At 36.4% G+C, this 20,497-nt stretch overlaps 1 protein-coding gene across 4 annotated transcripts in view; it reads left to right on the plus strand.

Annotated features, from left to right (window-relative positions):
• Window positions 1-20,150, plus strand: part of DGKH (diacylglycerol kinase eta) — a 162,330-nt gene extending 142,180 nt beyond the window's left edge. For 3 of the 4 annotated variants that reach the window (XM_064645651.1, XM_064645652.1, XM_064645654.1), the window contains 4 exons: window positions 1,363-1,482; window positions 1,853-1,961; window positions 3,342-3,472; window positions 9,311-20,150. In XM_064645651.1, the coding sequence (XP_064501721.1) occupies window positions 1,363-1,482; window positions 1,853-1,961; window positions 3,342-3,472; window positions 9,311-9,400 (450 nt within the window). In that variant the 3' untranslated portion in view covers window positions 9,401-20,150. The remainder of the gene's footprint in view (window positions 1-1,362; window positions 1,483-1,852; window positions 1,962-3,341; window positions 3,473-9,310) is intronic. The other variant, XM_064645653.1, reaches the window with a different exon arrangement.
• The last annotated feature ends 347 nt before the right edge of the window (window positions 20,151-20,497 follow it).

The following is a 20,497-nucleotide window of genomic DNA, read 5'->3' on the forward strand; positions in this document are numbered from 1 at the left end:
GTCTATTTATGGACACTGAATTCTATGAGCTTTAGAAGAGAAAATAACACAATAACAAAAAGAGCTTATATTTCTGGTACTACTGTACTAGACAGCAAGCTCTCACAAAGGATGTTCTGTCTTTTGAAAGACAGTAAATTTGCAAACTACTGAAGCAAAGGAAAGAAGTTTTTGTTAGGTAGGATAAATTAATCAGGGCTTGCAATTTATCACCAAACCCCAGCAATGTCAAAATCTTTTTCTGGCACTATAGATCAAATATTCTCTTAGAACTCCATTTAAAAAATGAATTCACTAGGATGTATGTAATGTATCCTTTCAAAAGGATATTCTGCACTGTTTTGGGACTTCTTTTACTTTAAAGAGAAAAATAAATGTTCAGATTGCTTTATTAGTGATTCCAAGCAACTTGTTCTAGGGTTCAATTCTTTACCTCAAAATGGTGTTTCAGCAAAAAACCAGATTTTCCAGGGGTCAGCTCAAAACAACTTTTCTAGGGGTCAGCTGCCTGCATTACCTCTTCCACACAGGTTCACTCACAAAACAGCTGCAGAATACTTTTCAGACTGGAGTTTTAAAGAAAACGGGTACCTCCATGGGGTTCTCAAAGTATTGCTAGAGACAAATTGCCATAGGCCAGCAAGTCCCAAGGTTTTTACACTGCCACTGCTTTCTTTTACTCTTTGGCCTTCACTGATGTCCTTGACGTTTTTGTCTCCTGTCAAGGAGTTCTTCCCACCCTCAGCCAGCAGCAGTGTCTATTGCTCCATGTCTCACCTATTTAGAAGGGATAGTGCAGGTAACGTATCAGTACTGTAAGACCTTTGGTCATGAAGCATCTTCAGCAAGATCCATTTCCTCTTACTTGACCATGAGAGAGCAATCTACTATCTGAAAACGTTTGCAAAAAATAACTCAGGCTTACTGCCATCTACTCAATTTTTTTACACCACTTTCCGTACAAAGATTTTTCAGATGCTTGCTCTTCTGTTCAGGTTTTCTCTCCCTTATGCTGGTAGTTTCCTTTCCTAGTGTGTCCTAGGTAGTGGTGTTACCAGATAACTCTTGCTCTATAAAGACACTGGAATGCAGAGAATGATGACAGTGATTGCGGTCCAAAAGTCTCAGCTGTCTCAGTCATCCCTTTGTGCTTGGGACCATGGAAAATGTAGTGTCAAGGTGGTCTGATGCATCTCCCAAGGAAAGTAATTTTGGAAGATTATTTATTATTTGTTTTCACTGTTTGTTTTACACTCACCATGAGGTAGTCATGTATTTGTGCCTGGTAACAACATATCTAGATTTAAATGTTAAATCTCAATGAAACTAAAATTACTGGTTTTCTGACCTGTTTATGAACAGCAGTTAGAAGCTCCCCATGAAGAACTGTTGTCTGATGCTTTGCACAGTGTGGAAATAGAGTTGAGAAAACTTGCTGAGATTCCTTGGCTTTATTATGTTTTTCAACCAAATGATGATGAGGTAAGTTTGATGAGTACTTCTTGATTTTAAGTGAACTTAATTTTCTTTTGACAGGGAAGAATAAGTTAGAATCTTTCATTACCAGAGAAGCAATTTCAGTAGTGATGCTGGATCATTTCTGTCTGCTGTGAACAAGCTTCTAAGCTTAGGGCTTTTTTTTTTGGTGTTTTTTTCCTGTTTGTGAATGTAAAGATTTTGAATAATTATTTAATAAATGAAACACATATAGAGTTAAATCCTGACATTATTCTTTACAGAAGTAAAATTGGGTCTTAGTTTTTGAGATTAACTATGAATTATTATCACAAGCATGTAATTTAACTGTTGTTTTCTGTTAATTAAAGGTAACTATGCCCATTATTTCATACAGGATCCCCCTCTGGATTATACTAAAAGAAACAACAGAAGTACAGTGTTTCGTATAGTGCCAAAGTTTAAAAAAGAAAAAGTTCAGAAGCATAAGAGCAGCTCTCAGCCTGGTATGTGTTTTGAAATTACAAGAAAAATGGTAGAATTTGTGGAAAACGTGATTTCGTGGGGTTTTCTTGGTAAGAGGCAACATTATGCGTTCTACCTAAGAGTAAAGTCAGAGTGAAAAGCAACTGAGCTACTCGGCATCTTCATTAGGATAAAGATTTCTTTCAGTGCATTTAGAAAGCATTCAGTAGGACCCAAATACTTCCAAGTGAACCAAAGAAGTACTGTGAAAATACTTAGGTAGTTTTATCATGCAACAGGACCTGTGTCTTTGCTGGTGGTTCCATTTGATTAATTCATAGCCATACAAGCTGTGGGTAAACATGTTGTTTCCCTGTGAAGCTCCAGTTCAGGTTTTTCAGGTTAGTTCCAGAAGGTGTGCAATAGCTTTTATCACACCGTTTTAATTAACCAGATATTCTTAAATTTCAGATGGGTTATAAGTTCAGCAAATGACATAGATCAAACAAAAAACCATGATAGTCAATATTGATTTTATAATTAGAAGTTGAACAAACTCCACTCTCCTCTCTTCCCACTCTTATCCATGAACTTACTTCCTTAAGATTATGTCCAGGATTAGATGGTCCTAAAACTGTTTCTATGTCTTTATCTTTTTAATGAATTGGTCATAATCTGCAAAGTCTTGCAGTTGTTGCTCAAACTTTAGTTTTCAGATTAGATTTAAGGTTTCACTTCATTATAAAGTGATCGGCATTGAATGAAGTTGCAAAATTATAGCAATAAGTAGCATAGCTAATTTTTTAATAAATGTGGTCTTAATAGGACTAATGTGGGCAACTAACCTTAGAGAACAATGTTTTATAGAGAGCTTCTTAATGGCCTTTGTAACACAGTACCTTAAAGAGTACTCTTATTAACTAAGAATACTAGAATCTGTTAATTAAAACTGGACTTGCTTGCTGCCATTGCTCTATTTGAGGTATGGTTGCTGGTTTAATTTTACATGTTAATTAGTTTTTGAAGGCTTCTCCTCTCCTTGGATGGCTTCTAATAAATTAATGGCATAAAGCAGAACATCATTAGATTTTGCGTCACTGATCCTAAGCTGGTTTAATGTGAATTTGTTGGGACATGATGTTTTAAAAAAAGGCTTTACTGAAGAAACTGGAGTAAAGCTGAAAGCATGGCTGCAAAGCAAAGAACCCCAACTTTGTTTAGATACTTTCTCATGTTAACTGCTAACCTGTAACCTGCATGTAAAAAGGAAACTGTAAGTTTTCATGGAAATGACACCTCTAACCTTTCCCTTTGCTAGCACGGCAATTCTACTCTGTTTTCCACTCTCTTTGGCCTAATCTTTGCTTGTGATGCATTTGAGCATGTAGAAATTAAGGGGGTTTTGCTCTTAACTTTGGTAGTTCAAAAATGGGGCACAGATGAAGTTGCTGCTTGGCTGGATCTGCTCAGTTTGGGAGAGTACAAAGAAATCTTCATCAGCCATGACATCCGAGGCTCTGAGCTTTTACATCTGGAAAGGCGAGATCTTAAGGTATTTCCTTTGTGCTACTTTTCTGCTATTGACCATTTTCTTTGACAAAACAACACCAACTTTTCTTCTTTCCTTGCACTTGTCATTGCTTGTAGCTTGGCTTACACTGTGCAAATATGCAATAAACTAATACGCGCTGTCCTTGTGCCTGACTTTCTGAAGTGCTGACTTGAATTCACAGCCAAGAATATCTGTGTTATCCGAAATTTCCTTTTTTTTTGCACTCTATGTAGAATGATAGCATTGCAGTTTATGTCAAAATGCATAGGAGAAGCACCTTTGATATCCTAGTGGCATCAGTGTAATATAATGTTATCTTCAAGAGTTCACTGTTTCCATTAAACGTGATCAGTATGGATCAGTGGAAGGTGGTGATAATAATTATGAATCTATCTACTGCAAGGGCTGATCTTCTCCAGATGATTTATTGTATCTATCTATATATATATTGGATATAGCTGGTGTGAGAGAGATAAGCAGCTCAATAAATTGCAACATTGGACTTATATGGTGTTGGTGTTTGTGTGTCAAAATAGATTATCTCATCCCTCACAGACCCCTGCCTGATTTTGTCAATGTATATTTAAAAAAGAGCACTTTTTTTTGACTCCAAAATTGTAAAACTTTCTTCTTCTGAGGTCAGATTGGTAAGTTTTGCAGGGAGAAATGTTACCTAGCAGTCTGAGGCTGTTATTTGAGCATGCTGGTCCTTTTCAAGAATGACTTAAGTGCATCCATTATATGTAATAGAGGTTATATCTTTGGGGATTCATTACATTATTTTTTCCGGGAACTCAGTAGTAATGAGTTCTTGGTAATGTGTTTTGCAACTGCTTTTAGCACATAAGAGAGGAAATAGGATATTGTAGAAATTGCCAACATTTACATTTAGAGTGCATGTCATTGCTCTAGCCACAGTGGCAGGAGTCTGCACGTAGAGACAGTATTTTCATACAAATGTGCTACTTTATGTAAAGTTTCTTGTATAGCATGAAATCCTGGCTTTATAAGGTAGTGCTTGCATTGTGAGACTGTTGCAGTAGAAGGCAGCTGCTGAAGACAGCTGTGTTTGAGATAATCTTTTTGGCTGTTGTGTATTATTTTACCGTTTGGTATTAGATTGCCTAAGCATCTTTCCACAGAAGTTAAATTCCTTTCTTTCAGGATAGTTCCTGACATGCAGGGACAGTTTCAGGACAGTTCCTTGCTGCCAAAATTTAGAACAGAAAACTGTCCAAGCACTCCACTACAATGTTCCAGTGATGGATTTTGCAAATCCCTGCTCTGTATAAGTGATGAACAAACTTAAAACTCAGCTGGGAAACTCAGCATCACACCATGCATATGTTTGCATGTCCAGCATATGCTTGCATGTCCAGCATATATTTGCAAGTCCAGCTCGTTGCAATAAATAATGGTGGGTAAGAGCAGTGCTAAACTAGGCATGGCTTCTGGCCATGCCTTATTTCTCATAGGTACCAATTTGACTGCTTGCCCAGAAGACTGGCACTTCAACCAAGTAAATATCTGCAGCAGGGTAATCATCGACCTGTCATCCCTGTCACTAAGACACATGCTGATTGGATTCAGGGTAAATAAAACCCCATCCCAAAGGTCTATGCCATGAAATATCTAAAAGCTTCTCTTAGAGGGCCTATAGAGAGCCTACAGAGCCTATTATCCCCTCTAGTGCTGCCTGGAGACACACAGGATAAGGAGTTGCTCTACACAAGTTGCCAAGGAAATGTCCTGTGCTGACCAGAATCTTGCTCCAGAATCGCCCCATGTGCTCATTAGCAGATGCTGAGAGCTTCTAGATCTGTGTTGTTTAAAAGCTAGGCCAAGTTTTTGGCTAACCATGTCTTTCACTCTATGTAACAACACTGAATTTAAATAGCAGAGTTTAGCACTGTTGGCTACATATGGGGCATGATCTCTGCAGGGAGCCAATTAAGGATGGCTCAGGCAGCCTGCAGTTTTTTGCCAGTGGCCTGAATTGCTGTCAAGATGTGTAATGTGATACTACGGAAATGAGCAGTACTTCACAAGCTGCCCTGTGAATCTTTCCTCCCTTTGTCTATCAAAGTGGTGCAGATGAGTCCTCGGTGCTCTTGCAAGCTGTAATGTGTCTACAGCCTCTCCTCCACTGCAAGGCTTGTGCTTGCTGACAAGCTGAATGGGATTGCCATTGGCTCACAAGGTCCTAAGTCATGTACAATAGATTTACCTCTATTACCGCTCATATGTGCAATAAGAAAAATATGTACCTGTTTTAATTGAATCCTTTGGGCCCACCTATCTTTCTGTGGTCAAAAGTAGAGATAAAGATCAGTATGGAAAAGGATTTGATGAAGCTCTCTGCCTTTACACTCATTGCTGAATACAGAGATACGTTAACTGAAGAATTGGGCACCTCTTACTGTATTTCTGCATAGCTTTTAGATCCTATCTCAGTTAGCTCTGTGTGGCAACTGGCAAATAGAGAACACCTCCAAGAGGAAGCAGATACCTCTTTCCACCCAGCCCCTGCAGTAATACTCTTTCTTCAGCCTCCTATGCCTGATTTTATGTAAGGGAATCTTAGAATTTTATACCCCTATGATTTTCTCTTTTTTTTGAGAAATGGCTGAGCAGGGAGTTGTGAATTGTGCTGTAGAAAGTGTAGAAAGAAAGCTTGGTGTGACCTTTTTTAAAACCTTATTTTACAAGCAAACTCATTGAAAACTAGCCTCTGATTTTTCTGAAAGAAATACTTGCATTCTTAGCATTGATAACCATGTTCCTATGCATGCAACTTAGTCATAATCAGAACTGCAACACATTTGGGAGGATGAGAGGATGATGTCTCCTTAGAGCGTCCTTGGAGGAAGGATTTCTATGACATGTTACCTTGATGAGCATTGCCAGTCAAGCTAAAATCTGTGTTGAGGACTGTGGCACTTCCTGCTTGTGTTTCACAGCAGCATGTTTTGGAAAAGTTCTTGCATGGAAAAGGTTTTGTAAGATTTATTAGCCTTCCTGCATGCCAGATGGCTTTTTACACTGGGAATGCAAGTAGAGTAGATTTGTCATTTGGAAGATGTTGATATTAAGGAGTGTTTATATAAATTATTTGCTAGTATTACATTGGTGGTACATTTGGCCAAAAAAGTGGCCTGGAAGTGGCAGTGATAGTGGAAAGCAGAAAATAGTTTTAAGGCCATAGCTAGGGAAAAAGAAAGGCTATTTTTTTTTTCTTCAGACTCTGGCTAGAGTCTTGTCTTCAAAACCGTATTTTACTCAAATTGATTTTTTGTTAATTAGATATCAATTAGATATTAACAGCTTATGTAGAGGATGATGAAACCCATGCATACATAAAAATGCAGAGATATTTGGGGATCTTTTTTTCTGAATGATGCATGATATGCTGATGTAGCAGATCCTTTTAGTCTGAGGTGAAACAATTTCTGCAAACTTTCCTGCATGAGTAGTAAACTTGAGAATACTAGATAGTATTCTATCTATATATTCCTGGCATGTAGTGCCAGGAATATATAAATTCTGGTTGCCACCAAATTGAAAACTATTACACAAGCATAAAAATTCTGAGTTGTTGGTTGGGTTTTTTCCCCCTGGAAGTATAGCAGAATTTATCAAAGGGCTCCCCAGAATTTGTGATGAGGCTCTTGAGACTTGCTGTTCTGAATGCATTAGAGCAACTTCAAATGGAACAGAAATAAAACCAAAATCTCTTGCCTCTGAAACATAGGCGTTGTTTAGGATGCTTTACGAGGCTGGTGGAAAAAGTGCCTGAGTTTTCTGGGAATTTCATGATATGATTCTTTCCTCTGATCTTTGAAGTTCAGCAACGTGTCACTATGTTGCTTATCCAATAGAAGTTCTGCTCATGAAAAAATGTTTGTTCTGAAGAATTTGTAAGTTCTTAACCTTTAACTTGTATGGCTTGTTGTGGTTTGGAAAGTATCTTTATGGGTTTTCCCTACTAATTTCAGTAGTTGTGTGTATTTTTGATTCATTTGAAAATTAAGTTTAACATTAAAAAGAAAATATTACACAAATTTGAAATTATAAATATTGCTGTCAATTTGGGATGAATTTCATTACTACCTACATTAATTCTCTTAAAAATTAGTACCACATTTATAAGTGAGACAACTATTAGCAAAAATAAAATATAAATTGATGTGATGTGTAAAATTAGGAGGTTTTTTCAGATAGGTTTATGAACACCACTTGATTTGAGGACTTTTATGAACATATCTTGAACTCTTTAATGCTGACACCTTTATGCCAAAGTGCTGTAAAGGGTGATCATGTATTTATAGTGCTGATAATTTTCAGCTGAAGAAACAACCAAGTATTTTTCATCTCTAATATAACCAGGATTCAGTCTTGACTCTGTGAAAATTAATCCATCTGTTTAATCTTGGCTGTGCTACCTTTATAGTCAAGTAATTAATTCGTGCCCATCTTACCACCCCATTCTTCCTTTCTTCCAAAATTAATTGCACGCTAATTTTAAGCAGTATAAAATACAGATTTTCTGAGTTTTTTGTGGCTGTAAGAAGGTAGATACAGGCTTTGTGTAGAGTATATGTAGAAAAATATATATGGTTTCATTATCCACTCTGTATGAGACTAATGTTTTCAAGCTGCCTAATTACGCTCCTTTCCTTTTAATGTCTTTGAAATGGAAAAATCTTCCTATTAAAATGAAAGGATTTCTATTTCAGAAAAATAGATGGTGAAACTTTTCTGAGTTTTTTTAAATTTATTTAATCACTATCTATTTATATAAGGTTTATTCTACAAATAACTAGTGTTTGATTCTGCCAATTGCTCAACATCACTGATACAAGGATTTTAAAGACTTTTTTAGAGATGGGTTTTACAGATAAGGGAAGCAGATTTCCACCAAACTGAGCTGAAAATTCATTAGTGCAGTGGGGAATCATTAGCACAGCTGGGCATCCCGTTCTGCTCCTCTGACCATTGGACCAGTCAAAATTGAAAAAGGATGCTGCTAAAGCTGTTACTCATACTGGAAGAAGTTTGCTGCAAAAAATCCTGTCTATTGTCTCATACTGAGATGGGCCCCAGAAACCAATAATAGAAACATTTCAGTTGAAGTGAATTGATTTAGTGGTCACTACAAGGAGATTTACTCTTGTGCTTTTTACATTTTCCTTTGAGATGTGACTGTCATGTCTTTGAGAATTTTTCTTCCAGCTCTCTAATCAGGAAGATCCATGTTAGCAAATGGAACCTTTTTGGAATGAAAAACAAATGCTTACCTTTTCTATTGCTCTCTAAAGGGAAGTTGTCCTACATATCTGTAGCCATTACATCCACTTTCCCTTAAGAAACTGGGGATACGTGTGTTTGTTGATTAAAGCAGACATCATAGGGCCTGAGATCAAGTGACATTGCTGGACAGAAGCTCTAATCCATCACATCCCACCAAGCATTTGATTGCTGTATTAGAGAGGAGGAGGAGATTGTTCTTTTTTGCCAGAAATTGTGAAGGGTTTTGTGTTTAGAAGTCAAGTCAGAGATGTTTTATATATATCGGGGTGCCTTGTGTTGTCAGTAGTGCAGGTAAGTAATTTTCAGTCTGCAAGACAGAGAGGGATTCATTGTATGCTCTAAGCAGTTTTTTTTTTGTTAGGCAACACTTGCTAACACTTTCTGGTTACTGTTGATTGCAATGAGCATGTTTCTAGACATCTGTTGCATAGATAGATCATAATCAATGAGGGGTTTTTTCAATTTTTGTAAATAAACTTCCTTATTTTCCTTTCTTTTTTTTTTGTTTGTTTGTTTACATTTCTGTAGGACCTGGGGATAACGAAAGTGGGTCATATGAAGCGAATTCTCCAGGGAATTAAAGAGCTCGGCAAGAACACCCCTTTGTCTGAAGTGTAATTATGCTGGTGCTTTCCTTAGAGGGAGAAGGGAAAGTTGCTGGAGAAGCAGAGCTGTTGCAGGCACTTAGCTGTCTTTGTAGTTTACTCTATGGAAGAAGAAGCACTGGTGTTTGTACAGGCTAGCATCTCTGAATTCTTGTGTGGTGAAGAACTTGCTGCAAGAGTATGAAAGGATTTGTGCCAAAATAAAAAAAAAAAGGAAAAGATGATATGTTCTACGAAGACATTTTCTTGATGTGCAGATTGGCCAGTTTGGATAAGCCCAGTTTGGTAAATCGATTGGTTGGTGGTGAACTGCACTGACTGGAAAATATAATCAAGAAATGATTGCTTTGCTTACATGCAGCTCAGTATGCCTCTCTTTATGCTGCAGCAAGATGCCACTGTACAGCATGAGGTCATCCAGTTATCCTTCCGAGGCACAGCTCCGTAAAACCTCCTGTGCAGGAGACCAAGAGGTTTTGAAGGTTCAACACGTGTGCCTGGCAGTACCGCAGGTATCCAGCACTTGCTGGCCACACAGAAGGGGGAAGACACCTTGTGATACCATGAATGCAAACTATAATGCATGGTGTGCCTGCCTGAATTGTCTGTTGTTCTGTTGCATGACACATCTGATACTTTAAACACTTGAACAACTTTTATATCAGTTTGAATGAGGTTTAATTTATTACTACTTGAGTGTCTTTATTTTATTTTTTTTTCAGTTTCAGGCACTTTCTGTTCCTCAGTGTTGTGTTTTGCCTAAAATGTGTTCTACGGCAAAGGGTGTGGAAACTTAGCATTTATGCCATATTCAGCAGATTATATATGATTGAAATACTGTACAGTTAGATTTTTAAATATATCATGTACAGAAGGTTTATCAGGTAACTAACTTATGAGAATTTTTGAAAGACCGGTACCTCACAAAAATATCAATTGGCTTCCTGCATGGAAAATGATAATAAATTTTCTCATGGTGCATTTTAATATAGTTATTCAGTTGTCTTAAACATCTGTAGCATATTTGAACTTCTAGGCACTAATGGTTTTATTTATTGTATTGTTCAAAAAGCAGGTTAAAAGACTAATGAAATTTTTTACCAGAAAATTTAATTTTATTTATCATACATATGAAGAGATTTAAAATGTAGCAGCTGATTTGATTTTTGTGGGGTAAGCTTTTACTCATTACTAATTAACTATTAATTTAAAAACACATCTGTATGCATTTCTTTAAAAAGGCATCAGTTTGTTTCTTGACAGCACTCCTACATCAGTAGACCATAAAAAAATTAGGAAAATCCAAACTCTTAAGGTTTTACACTGTGCATGCTAAGATGAATCACATGTAAGACAGTAATCCATGAGAGTAAACAGCTTAAAAAATGAAAACAATGTTTGTTTAGAAATTGCGCTAGACCAGAATTTGTAAGGTTATTTACAGTTTACTTAAATGAAACATAGGTTCATAATTGAATTTCCTGGTTAATTTTTCACAGAAGTATTAATCTAGTAGAAAAATAATTTTCAGATATCTCCAAAAAAAATCCTACTTAGATTTTTGAGGTGAGATGACATTGCACCACCTGACAGAAAAGTTGCACAGAATTGCTGTCTCCTTGCTGTTCCTAGCAATGTGTCATTTCAGCACAAGGAGCACACTTGACTTTTACTTAATTGAGTAGCTTTAATGTTTCTTGCACGTTAAAGAGTATCTTAATATCTATGTCTGTTTTCCTCATGAGTAATGTTTCATTTGTTTTTTGCCAAAGCTTATTTCCTCTGTATAAAGGGGCCAATGTCAAGTACTGCATCCTGGTTTTGCCCTCCACTTCTCATGCAAATGCTTGGACTTGGTCCTTGGCAAGTAGACAGGACTCATCCCCTGGAAAGTAAAATCTAGTCTCCTCATTGTTTTATGGGAAAAAAAATCAAAAGGAGCAAAACAGGCTTAATTTATATCCAACTGTATTTTTTTGTGCTCTTGCTGCTGTAGGTTCAGCAGGCACCACTCTGGGTTCTCTGTGTATATAACTATTCTGGTAAACAAACAAAAGTAAAAAGCTATGTTCTGTTATGTTTTCCATAAAAAACAAACCAAAATGCCTTTGCCAAATTATATGATTTTCATGGTGTTGTATGAAAATCATATGCAAAAAATGGAAAGTTATGTAAATGATGGAAAGTTTGTGGGGGTTTTTTTTGTTTGTTTGTTTTTGTTGGTTTTTTTTATTTTGATGTACTTGATATTCACCCCTTTAAGGATGTTCAGATGTCATCTGTCAAGTCTTCATGAGTTTTATTTCCTTTTCTCTTTGGTTCTCCATATGCTTACTGTATTTTAATGTGTGGCGGCATTCTAGTATATTGATGTTACAGTAGACTACGTAGTTAATCTTCCTGGTCAATTCAAGGACATAATATATAGAAGAACTTCCTTTGCTTTCCTGATTGTAGGATGTGATTTCTTTACAGCTTTCAGCCTTGCTATGTGCAATGCATTAAGACAGACTATGGAACAGGATCTCTTCAGGTCACTGTAGAAGTGTATGCTGAGTATATTAAAAAATGGGAGCTGCTTTTAGGCAGGGAAAATGGGCAAATGTTGTTTGTAACAACTTTCTTATGGCACTCCTCAAATTACCTCAGTATAGGACAACTGATCAATGATCTATGTATAGTTCATTTTTCTAAATGACCACCAAAGAATTTAACTTTGATTGTCCTAAGCAGGTCTTTTTTAACGCATGAGTAGAAAAAAAAACTGCATCATTTATGCTGTATTTATTAGATACCCAGGAGAGCAAATTTTATGCAACTCTATGCCTTAGACTTGTGTTGACTATGAAGTGCAAATGCATCTGACAGGGAGGCTCAAAATATTTAATGGGGGTTCTCTGCTGAGGTCATGGATTTTAATTGTGTTTTCTAAAGATACAATTGTGGCTTTTCTAAAGACAGTGTTACTCTCTCATGATTATTCTAATTTCCAAGTATTGGTTTTTTTCCCTACTGCTGTAAAAGTTCCAGCTCCTAGAACTAAGAACATAAATAGCTACATATTTTAATGAACGGTATTCTTTCTAATTTAATCTTGATGTTAAAAATGCTTCAAAGCATGCATCCCAGTATTTCAACAGAACTAAGGTAAACACATCCCTAAAAGCAGTTAGTTGTTTAGAAAACGAGTTATCATAATAGATCTTGTGAAGCCTGATTCAGCATGCTAGATTTATGAAGACTATCATTATACAAAGTTTACTGGGTGAAATTTTTTTCCTGCTAGGTAAATACATGTGATTTATGTGGTCAGTCAGCATACCTTAAAATATGAAAGGAATACAGAGTAATCTGAATTTTTTTGGGAGTGGATGATGATATTCATATAGATTAAAAGCTCAACATCTCAGAGAGGGGAAAATGAGAAATGCATGTTTTAAAATGGCAGCAGGTTACAAAATGCATGTTTCTGTTTTGTCATTTTCAAATAGTATTTTCCCAGTTCACTGGATTCAATTGCCGTAGCAACTTCTGATTTGGGTCATGCAGATTTTGCCTTTATAATGCCTGATACCTTCTTCTTAGAAACGGAATGAAATCAAGCAAACTTGTGGTTGTAGGTGTTAGGGATTTTTTACAATACTTTAAAGAAAAACAAAAATTAATTTTTCTTATATAATGGGAAGTGCAAATTTTCTTTGATACATTTTTATGTATTTTCCTTAACCGCTCTTTTTTTTTCTCCTACATGTCTTTTTCTTTCAAAGAAAAGTATTTTAAACTTGGAAGAGCAGTAAAATGAAAAGCGTATGATCAAAACCCCTCCCAGACTATCTCAATCCAGTATTTCTTGTTTTGGGACTGGAGCAAACATGCTTAGTCCTGTAAATAATAAATAGAAATCATCTTTATCTCTCTTTCCCTGCCCAAAGAAATTCATACTGCAATGTTGTATAACTGTAATTCAAATGAGAGGAATTGATTTTTTTTTAAATAAAAGTCCATTTCATATTTTCCTATTCTTTTTGTAGAGAAATAGATAACCTGCCAATTTTACTTTTTAATTGGACTCAGCAATGCTAATTCACTTAATAAAAATTTCATAATGCCTTGATAATTAACAGATCTTATTTCAAGGGTAAAATTATCAGTGTTTTTCAATGCATCTGGTCTTCATTTTGGGAAGACTGGCAGGAGAAACCTTTTTCACACATAATGGAAAATTAATATATAAAGCAAACATGAGAGGATGTTCCGTAGTCCTACTGTAAAAGCAGTTGTAAAACTAGATATTATCCATAGCTATAATTCCACAGGGGACATGTAAGACAAAAAGCCCCACAGTGATTCCATTTTGCTTTATACTTCCTATTAATGATTGCATTACTAATGTTTACTACTGTTTCTGCAGTTCTGTCTCTGCGCCCCTAAGTATTAAGTTCTTGCACATAAGTTCAACAGTTCTGGTAACTAATAATTAGCAGTGCAAAAAGTCTTTGTGAAAGGTCAAGTCACATGAGATGTAAATTGTTGAGGATAACCGAGCTGGAGCAATTTATTTAACTTACAACCAGGAAATGATCACGTCACTCATATGAGTAAGTGCGAGCCACAGAGAATCATATGAGTAATTCTAAATTTATTTTTTCACCCTGATAATGTATGTACCTCTCAACTGCAGCTCTCCCATATTTTTTATTCTGTTTTCATGGGTTGTATGTTTTGTGGTATGATTTTCATACCATCAAGGTTTGATGCTGCTTATTCTAACTGCGAAGATTTAATGTTTGCAGGAACTGTACATGACTGTGTTGCTGTCTTAGGTAAAGGAATGAGTTTTTGATGACTTGAGGAAGCTGAGGAGTTTGGACAGGATTTAAAATATCTCTGCTGCCTCTTCAGAGATGAATGGCAGCGTCAGTGGGATTGATAAAACATCATTTGGTAATTATCAGTAGAAAATCTTTACTGGTTGTTTGAATTCCTGTATTTATATGTAGAATATTGTGTGGAACTTGATCTTTTTTACAAAAAGAAAAAAATTTTCTAGTTGTTTTCTACTACTGTTGCATTAGGTTTAATAGCTCTGTTAAGTGTTAGTTTATGTACTTGAAATGCTCATTTCTGCCATACAGAAGCCCAGTCTGTTTCTCAGAAATTATAATCCATTTGGAAGCCATCTGGAGACTTTCAGAAGACTATTTCTGTAGCCAGTTGGAGCTAATACCAAAATTCATAGTAACTTCTGTAGGCTTAATAGTGATTGCCCTTAATATTTTAACTGAAAAAAAATATTTTGAAGGGTTTGTAGTTTTTTTCAGTCCATGGAATTAAACTTAAAATGTCACTCCCTCATCATATATAAATAATAAAATATTAGCACTGTTAACACTTTTGCAACCTAGCAGAATGCTGATGAATACAGACCCAAAAGCATTCCTGGACAAATTGTAGTCAGTTTAGCTGTAGCGGTTAAAGACCTACCTCAGAGCAGTCAACAGAAAATTCATAAATGTACATGGTAGAAACATCTATTTTAAATAATTCAAGACCTTGTCTCCCAGTTGACAAAAACTTGATAAGCTCTTTGATGGGATTTTGAGTTCATATAACCTATTGCTTATATTAGTGAGGGCAGAAGCAGCTGGTGCGTAATCTATGTTTAACTCCAGTCATGTCTTTACTAATGTTCTCATGCTGCTTCCCAGCTTCTGTGTCTGAATGACATCCCAGCTTCTTGGCAAGCTGAGATCCTTGCTTGTCTCTCTACTGTTTCTGTTCAGAAGAGCTGTACAGGCAGGCTAGGAAAAAGTTGTAGGGTGCTCCAAGATCAAGACTGACCAAGGCTTCAGGCTCCAAAGGGTACCATAGCAATGGTAGGCTAAAATCCTCTTGCAATCCCTGCTGAAAGCTCTCTCTAATGATTACACTAACTGCTGGAATGCCCTTGGAAAGAGAAGTATTTTGGCTAACTCTACAGGCTGTGTAAGACTACTGAAAATAATGAAAATTATGGTAGCTATTAGTAGGACAAGTATGCAAGTGACCAATCAATGTTTTATTCTATGGAACAAATACTTTGGAAAAATCTATTTATAATATGATTCAGAGACTAGTGTTAGGATTGAATAGCTCCTGAAGGTAAAAGCAATATGGTACAACGTTCAAAGTAATTTGGAATTAATTTTTTCCAAAATCATTGGAATCAACTGTTTTAGGAAGCTGTGTTTGATCCAGGTATAACTGTATGAGAGCATGTGAACTGGAGGGTGAAAACAGGAAGAAATAAACTAAAAGTAAAATTAGATAGTTTGTTTTCTTTATGGAAACTGTGTGAAAAGCCAAAAATAAAATCTGCACAGTGCCCCAAATCCCTACTATGACTATTGAAAGAGAATTAGCAATTATACTCCCAATTTTATTAAACTAAAGTATTAATTAGATAAAAAACAGTTTAATAAATAACCTGACAACATCATTAACGGGGAAAGAGTTATAGATATAACTATGTTTTTCTCCTGCTGTTTGTTGAAGTAAGCTCTGTTTGGGACTAAATTCTCTTTGCTGTCACAGTCAATTATTTTGTGAATGGGGAGGTTGAGGAAAACTGTTTGAAGCTGCTTAGTCTTGATTTTCAGTGAGGGAGAGCACGTGTGCTGACAAGTAGAGTCTAGGGCCTCGTAATGAGAATTTTAAGGGTACAAGATTTTCCACTTGGACAGTTTAGGAAGGTTTACAACCAGCACACAGGCATGCAGATACTGTGAAGGTTCCTAGTAGCACTCTCCTCTCATAAGATGCCATCTTTATCTATTGAAATAGGCATTTGGACTGTACCGCTTAGCCAGATTCCAGAGGATTTTCTACAGGCATCTGTCACTTGTGGTGTCTGTACTTTCTGTCCTGGTTTACTGTCTCCTTAAATTGTGCACCTGGAAAAATGCAGTTGTCCATATATGACAAAAATAACGATTTTTCCCGTGAAGGAGCACAGCTGGGGAACCTGTCCTGAAATAATTTGTTTCATTAGCCACCCTTTTACACCATATCCTTACAATCCTAAAAGAGCTGAAACATGGCACCTCCCTAGAACTGCCAGTTACCTTAGTAATTTATGTGTGTTGAGGGGATCATCAAAGGGCAAGGTAATATTTGCAGTGACAGATGAGATATGCAATAGATGGGATTTGTACATAAAAGAGTACAAGCTGTTGAAGTGTTTCTGAAAGGTGAAGAGGGCCTGATCTCTGTACCTCACCTCAGGTCCTTCTTTGTTGCTGTCACTGCACACAAATAATTTCATGTCATCCAATACTAGCAGCTACTTCTCTTAATTCACAGTGCTGGCAAACATATTAGTTAGTACTAACAAACTTCTCACTATCACATCTGTATGTCTAGAGCAGGTATCTTTAAATGTCAAGCACTATGGAATTGCATGAATGTATTTTTAGTGTATGTTCTGGCATTTAAAAGAGGTAGATTTCATCTAAAGGTAGTCTAAAGGTTCTGAGAGGATTCCAGCCCAACATGAGTGGTTTCTGTCATTAGCCAGGCTTGTAACTTAAGCTAGTATTCTAGTCAAGTACAACTGTTAGTTAATTCTATAATAACATCCACTTTATGTGCATGAGTGAATGGATAAAGTGCATGTGGAAGTCTTGCAGAGACCTAATTTTCTGCCTAACTCATATATTTGGGTCTGATAGCAGTTTGTAGCAAAAAGCTGAAACACATGATTTCCAATTCAATGAAAAGGAAAACATATAACTTGATTCGTACTGGTTTAGATAAAAGTTGGTGTGCACTCAGTAGTTTCTGCCCTTTCTTTCCCCTTGTTCCTGTTCACTCCATGAGAAAATTCATCATCTTTGCAAACATCTGTTGGGACTTAGGCATGTGCTTGTCTTTAAACAGTACTTTAGTCCTCCTTGAAGCTTGTTCATGTATTTCAATTTTAGCCTTTACATGTAAGCCTACAGGTGATTTGGCTAGGGGGAAATTGCTCCTCTCATAAAACCGATCATCAGATTGATCACTGCTAGACTTTTAAATGCCACACCTATGAATGTTGTTCTCTTGCCAGTATTTGCGCGTGGATGTGTGTGGATATGTAGTATCTAGTTTGCAGGGTGTATGTGCAAGCACACCTGTACATATATTTGTATATACATACCCTGGTTTTGCCCAATATAATGATGCCAACTTGTGTGTAGAGCCAAAAAAAAAACTATACAGTGCTTGAGATGCTGCATTGTTTTTATTATAGTATTTTTTATATCAGATGAATTTCAGGATGTTTACAGATGCTTATTAATATTTAACTTATACAATGGAGTGGCAGGATGTTTATGATTGTTGTCAGCTAAAGAATTGTATATGATTCTGGGTGAAATTTTGGCTTTTATGAAATCCTTGGCAAAACTCCCATTGATCTCACTGGGGCCAAGATTAAACCTCTCTGAATCTATTGTTTACTGGCTATTTTCCTACTGTGATAATTTTTTTAAATGAGTGAAATATATTTATTTTTTCCCAATGTGAAATCTGCAGTTACTATTTGGATTTTTCTACAGAACCTGAAAACTACAACATAGATGGGAATAAATGCCTCAGAGAATGTACAGAATTTTTCACTGATCTGGTCCTTGAGTATGTCTAAGAAAACACCTTCTAAAATAACTTTTGTAAGATTTAATACAGATCTAAGAAGAGATCACCTTTCATACCTCTCTCCTCAAAGAGGGAATGCAATGTGGCAGGTGAATATGAAGACGTATTAATTGAGGAATAAAAAGTAGTCCTGTCTGATTTGCATACCTACTGATTTCGTGCAGTTCACCTGGCTCTGCGGAACTGGAATGAGGCACTTGAGGTACCTTATCCGAAAGTACCTTATTGGGGAAAAAAATGTTATATTGTAAGTATGTGGCTTTAAATGTCTTGTCAAGACATGGAGGTATCTTCAGAGCTGGTCTTTTGAATGACTTTTAATATTTCACGGATGAATTAAAATGATGAAAATATAAAGTGGTAAGACAAATCAGACAACTGCTTGACATTAGAGAAATCACTTGTCTAGACACAGAAGGATCAGTTCTTTAATAGCACAAGGGAGGAAAAACACCATAATGCAGTGCTTCCTAAATCCCTTTCCAGGGTATCTTTTAATTGTGTGTGCTCTAAGTATATTCTTCCTGTAAAAAGACATAAGGCTGTGAAACAGCTAAATAGATGCATCCTAATTTCTTCATCTAAGGCTAAAAATATAATTTTCAAACAAGAGCTGTCATGCACTTTGAAATATATGTGTTGGGAACAGGTAAGTTTATATTCATTATAGTCATCCCCAGGGATAGTCGGGAGTTGTAAAATGAGGTGGTTATGCCAAGGTTATCGAAAGCTGAAGAAATAGCAAGGCAAACATTCTTCTTCATGAGGCTCTTTCTGAAGACATCTGTGCAAATGCCCACCACTTCCAGAAATCTTTTCCTATAATTTTGTTTAAGAAAGGATCATATTCAGATTCCCATTCTTCCCCTTTCTACTAAGGAAGGAAGTATGCACCTTGGTTGAACTTCCCAGGAGTTTGTTGGCTTTAGGAACAGACCTCAAAAGAATAAATAGTCAAGGCAAACAGTAGGCTTGTGGAGGATATGCAGGGCTCTACCTGGGCTCACCAGTCTGCTAATGTGGATCTGATTACAAATTTGTGGGGAAGAAACTTCTATTATGCTCCTACTCCAATTGGTGGCTAGTGGGAGCAGATGGGCACCGAAGAGAGTAGACACCTTTCCTTCTGCGTGTTGGTTATCTTTCTGCAATTCAGGGCTAGAGTTCAGGACACGTGTATTTGTCTGAAAGGCCATGTGATACATGAGGAAATGAGGAAGAAGTAGCTGGAGATCTGGATTCTGCCTTTATTTCCTGCCATGGAGCTGGTGCAAGACTGGGGGCGACTCAGTTAACCTTTGTGTGCCTCACTTTCTCCACTTGTGGGAATAAGGATGCTCTTCACCTCTGTACAGCCCCCTCAAGACCTATAGGAGAGCAGTGTTATATAAGCAGCTAAGTTTTACCGACACTATTATATGTAGTATAAATAAATTACTTTTGTCCGTAACACTCCAAGAATTGCTTTTCCTAGTTCCAGTTCTCTTTGATGACCTACTATGTCCTGGGTAGTCAGTTCTGAAGCTTAGCAATTGCTCTAATACTTAAAACTACACACATAGCAGGCTCTATTTGCTGCAGAAAAGAGTAAAACTTTAAACTGCCTGACAAAACTTGCCAATGAAGTATATCTAACAGAGCAGGGGTGTAACTTATGGCTTTATTTACTTGTAATAATGGTAAGGAACAGTGAATTTTGTTTGTTTACATACTGTTTACAATGGCACAGTTTTATTTTTAATATATAAAAACAACTGAGGTATTTATTGCATATACTATTTTAAAGATGTTTTATGTGTTTTCACCTTTGGAATATATTGTTACATTTCCTTGTACAGATAATTTGGGTGGCTTTGTTAATATAGCTAGTAATTTTTATGACTACTAAGTGACCAGTTTTCCGTGCCTTTTTATTGTTGGATGCATGATTATGTATTTATTACTGTATGGAAGTCACTGAGATGTGTATTTTTGTATTCTGATGGAAGCAATGGTTGATTTTATTGTACATGATAAGAGATGCCTTCCATAATGGGCACTCATATGAGATCTTCCTTCTCAAATAAACAGAATGCATTCAATGTATATAAGTCTTTGAATTTTTTTTCTTCGTGTCTAGAAAACAGTGGAAATCCTTGAACATCATGACACTGAATTTCAGATGTTATCCACTCAAAATACGGGCTGCTACCAATGCCATCAAATTCAAACCAAAATTACCCAAGAAATCAATACAATGGCAAGTCCTTGGCATGGTGCAAGCCTTTGTAATTTAAAAGAAAACTCTGTATGTTAAAACTAAATAAAATTTGGATGAATGACTATCAAGCAGCATTTCTATTCAGTCTGTCAGAGACTGCCTGAAAATTCTTTTAAATTACAGGCTTTGAATACAGCTTTTATACATACTTTATATGGGTATGTGCAAACCCACATG

Source organism: Pseudopipra pipra, chromosome 2 (genome assembly GCF_036250125.1).
Source record: "Pseudopipra pipra isolate bDixPip1 chromosome 2, bDixPip1.hap1, whole genome shotgun sequence".
Taxonomy (NCBI): Eukaryota; Metazoa; Chordata; class Aves; order Passeriformes; family Pipridae; genus Pseudopipra; species Pseudopipra pipra.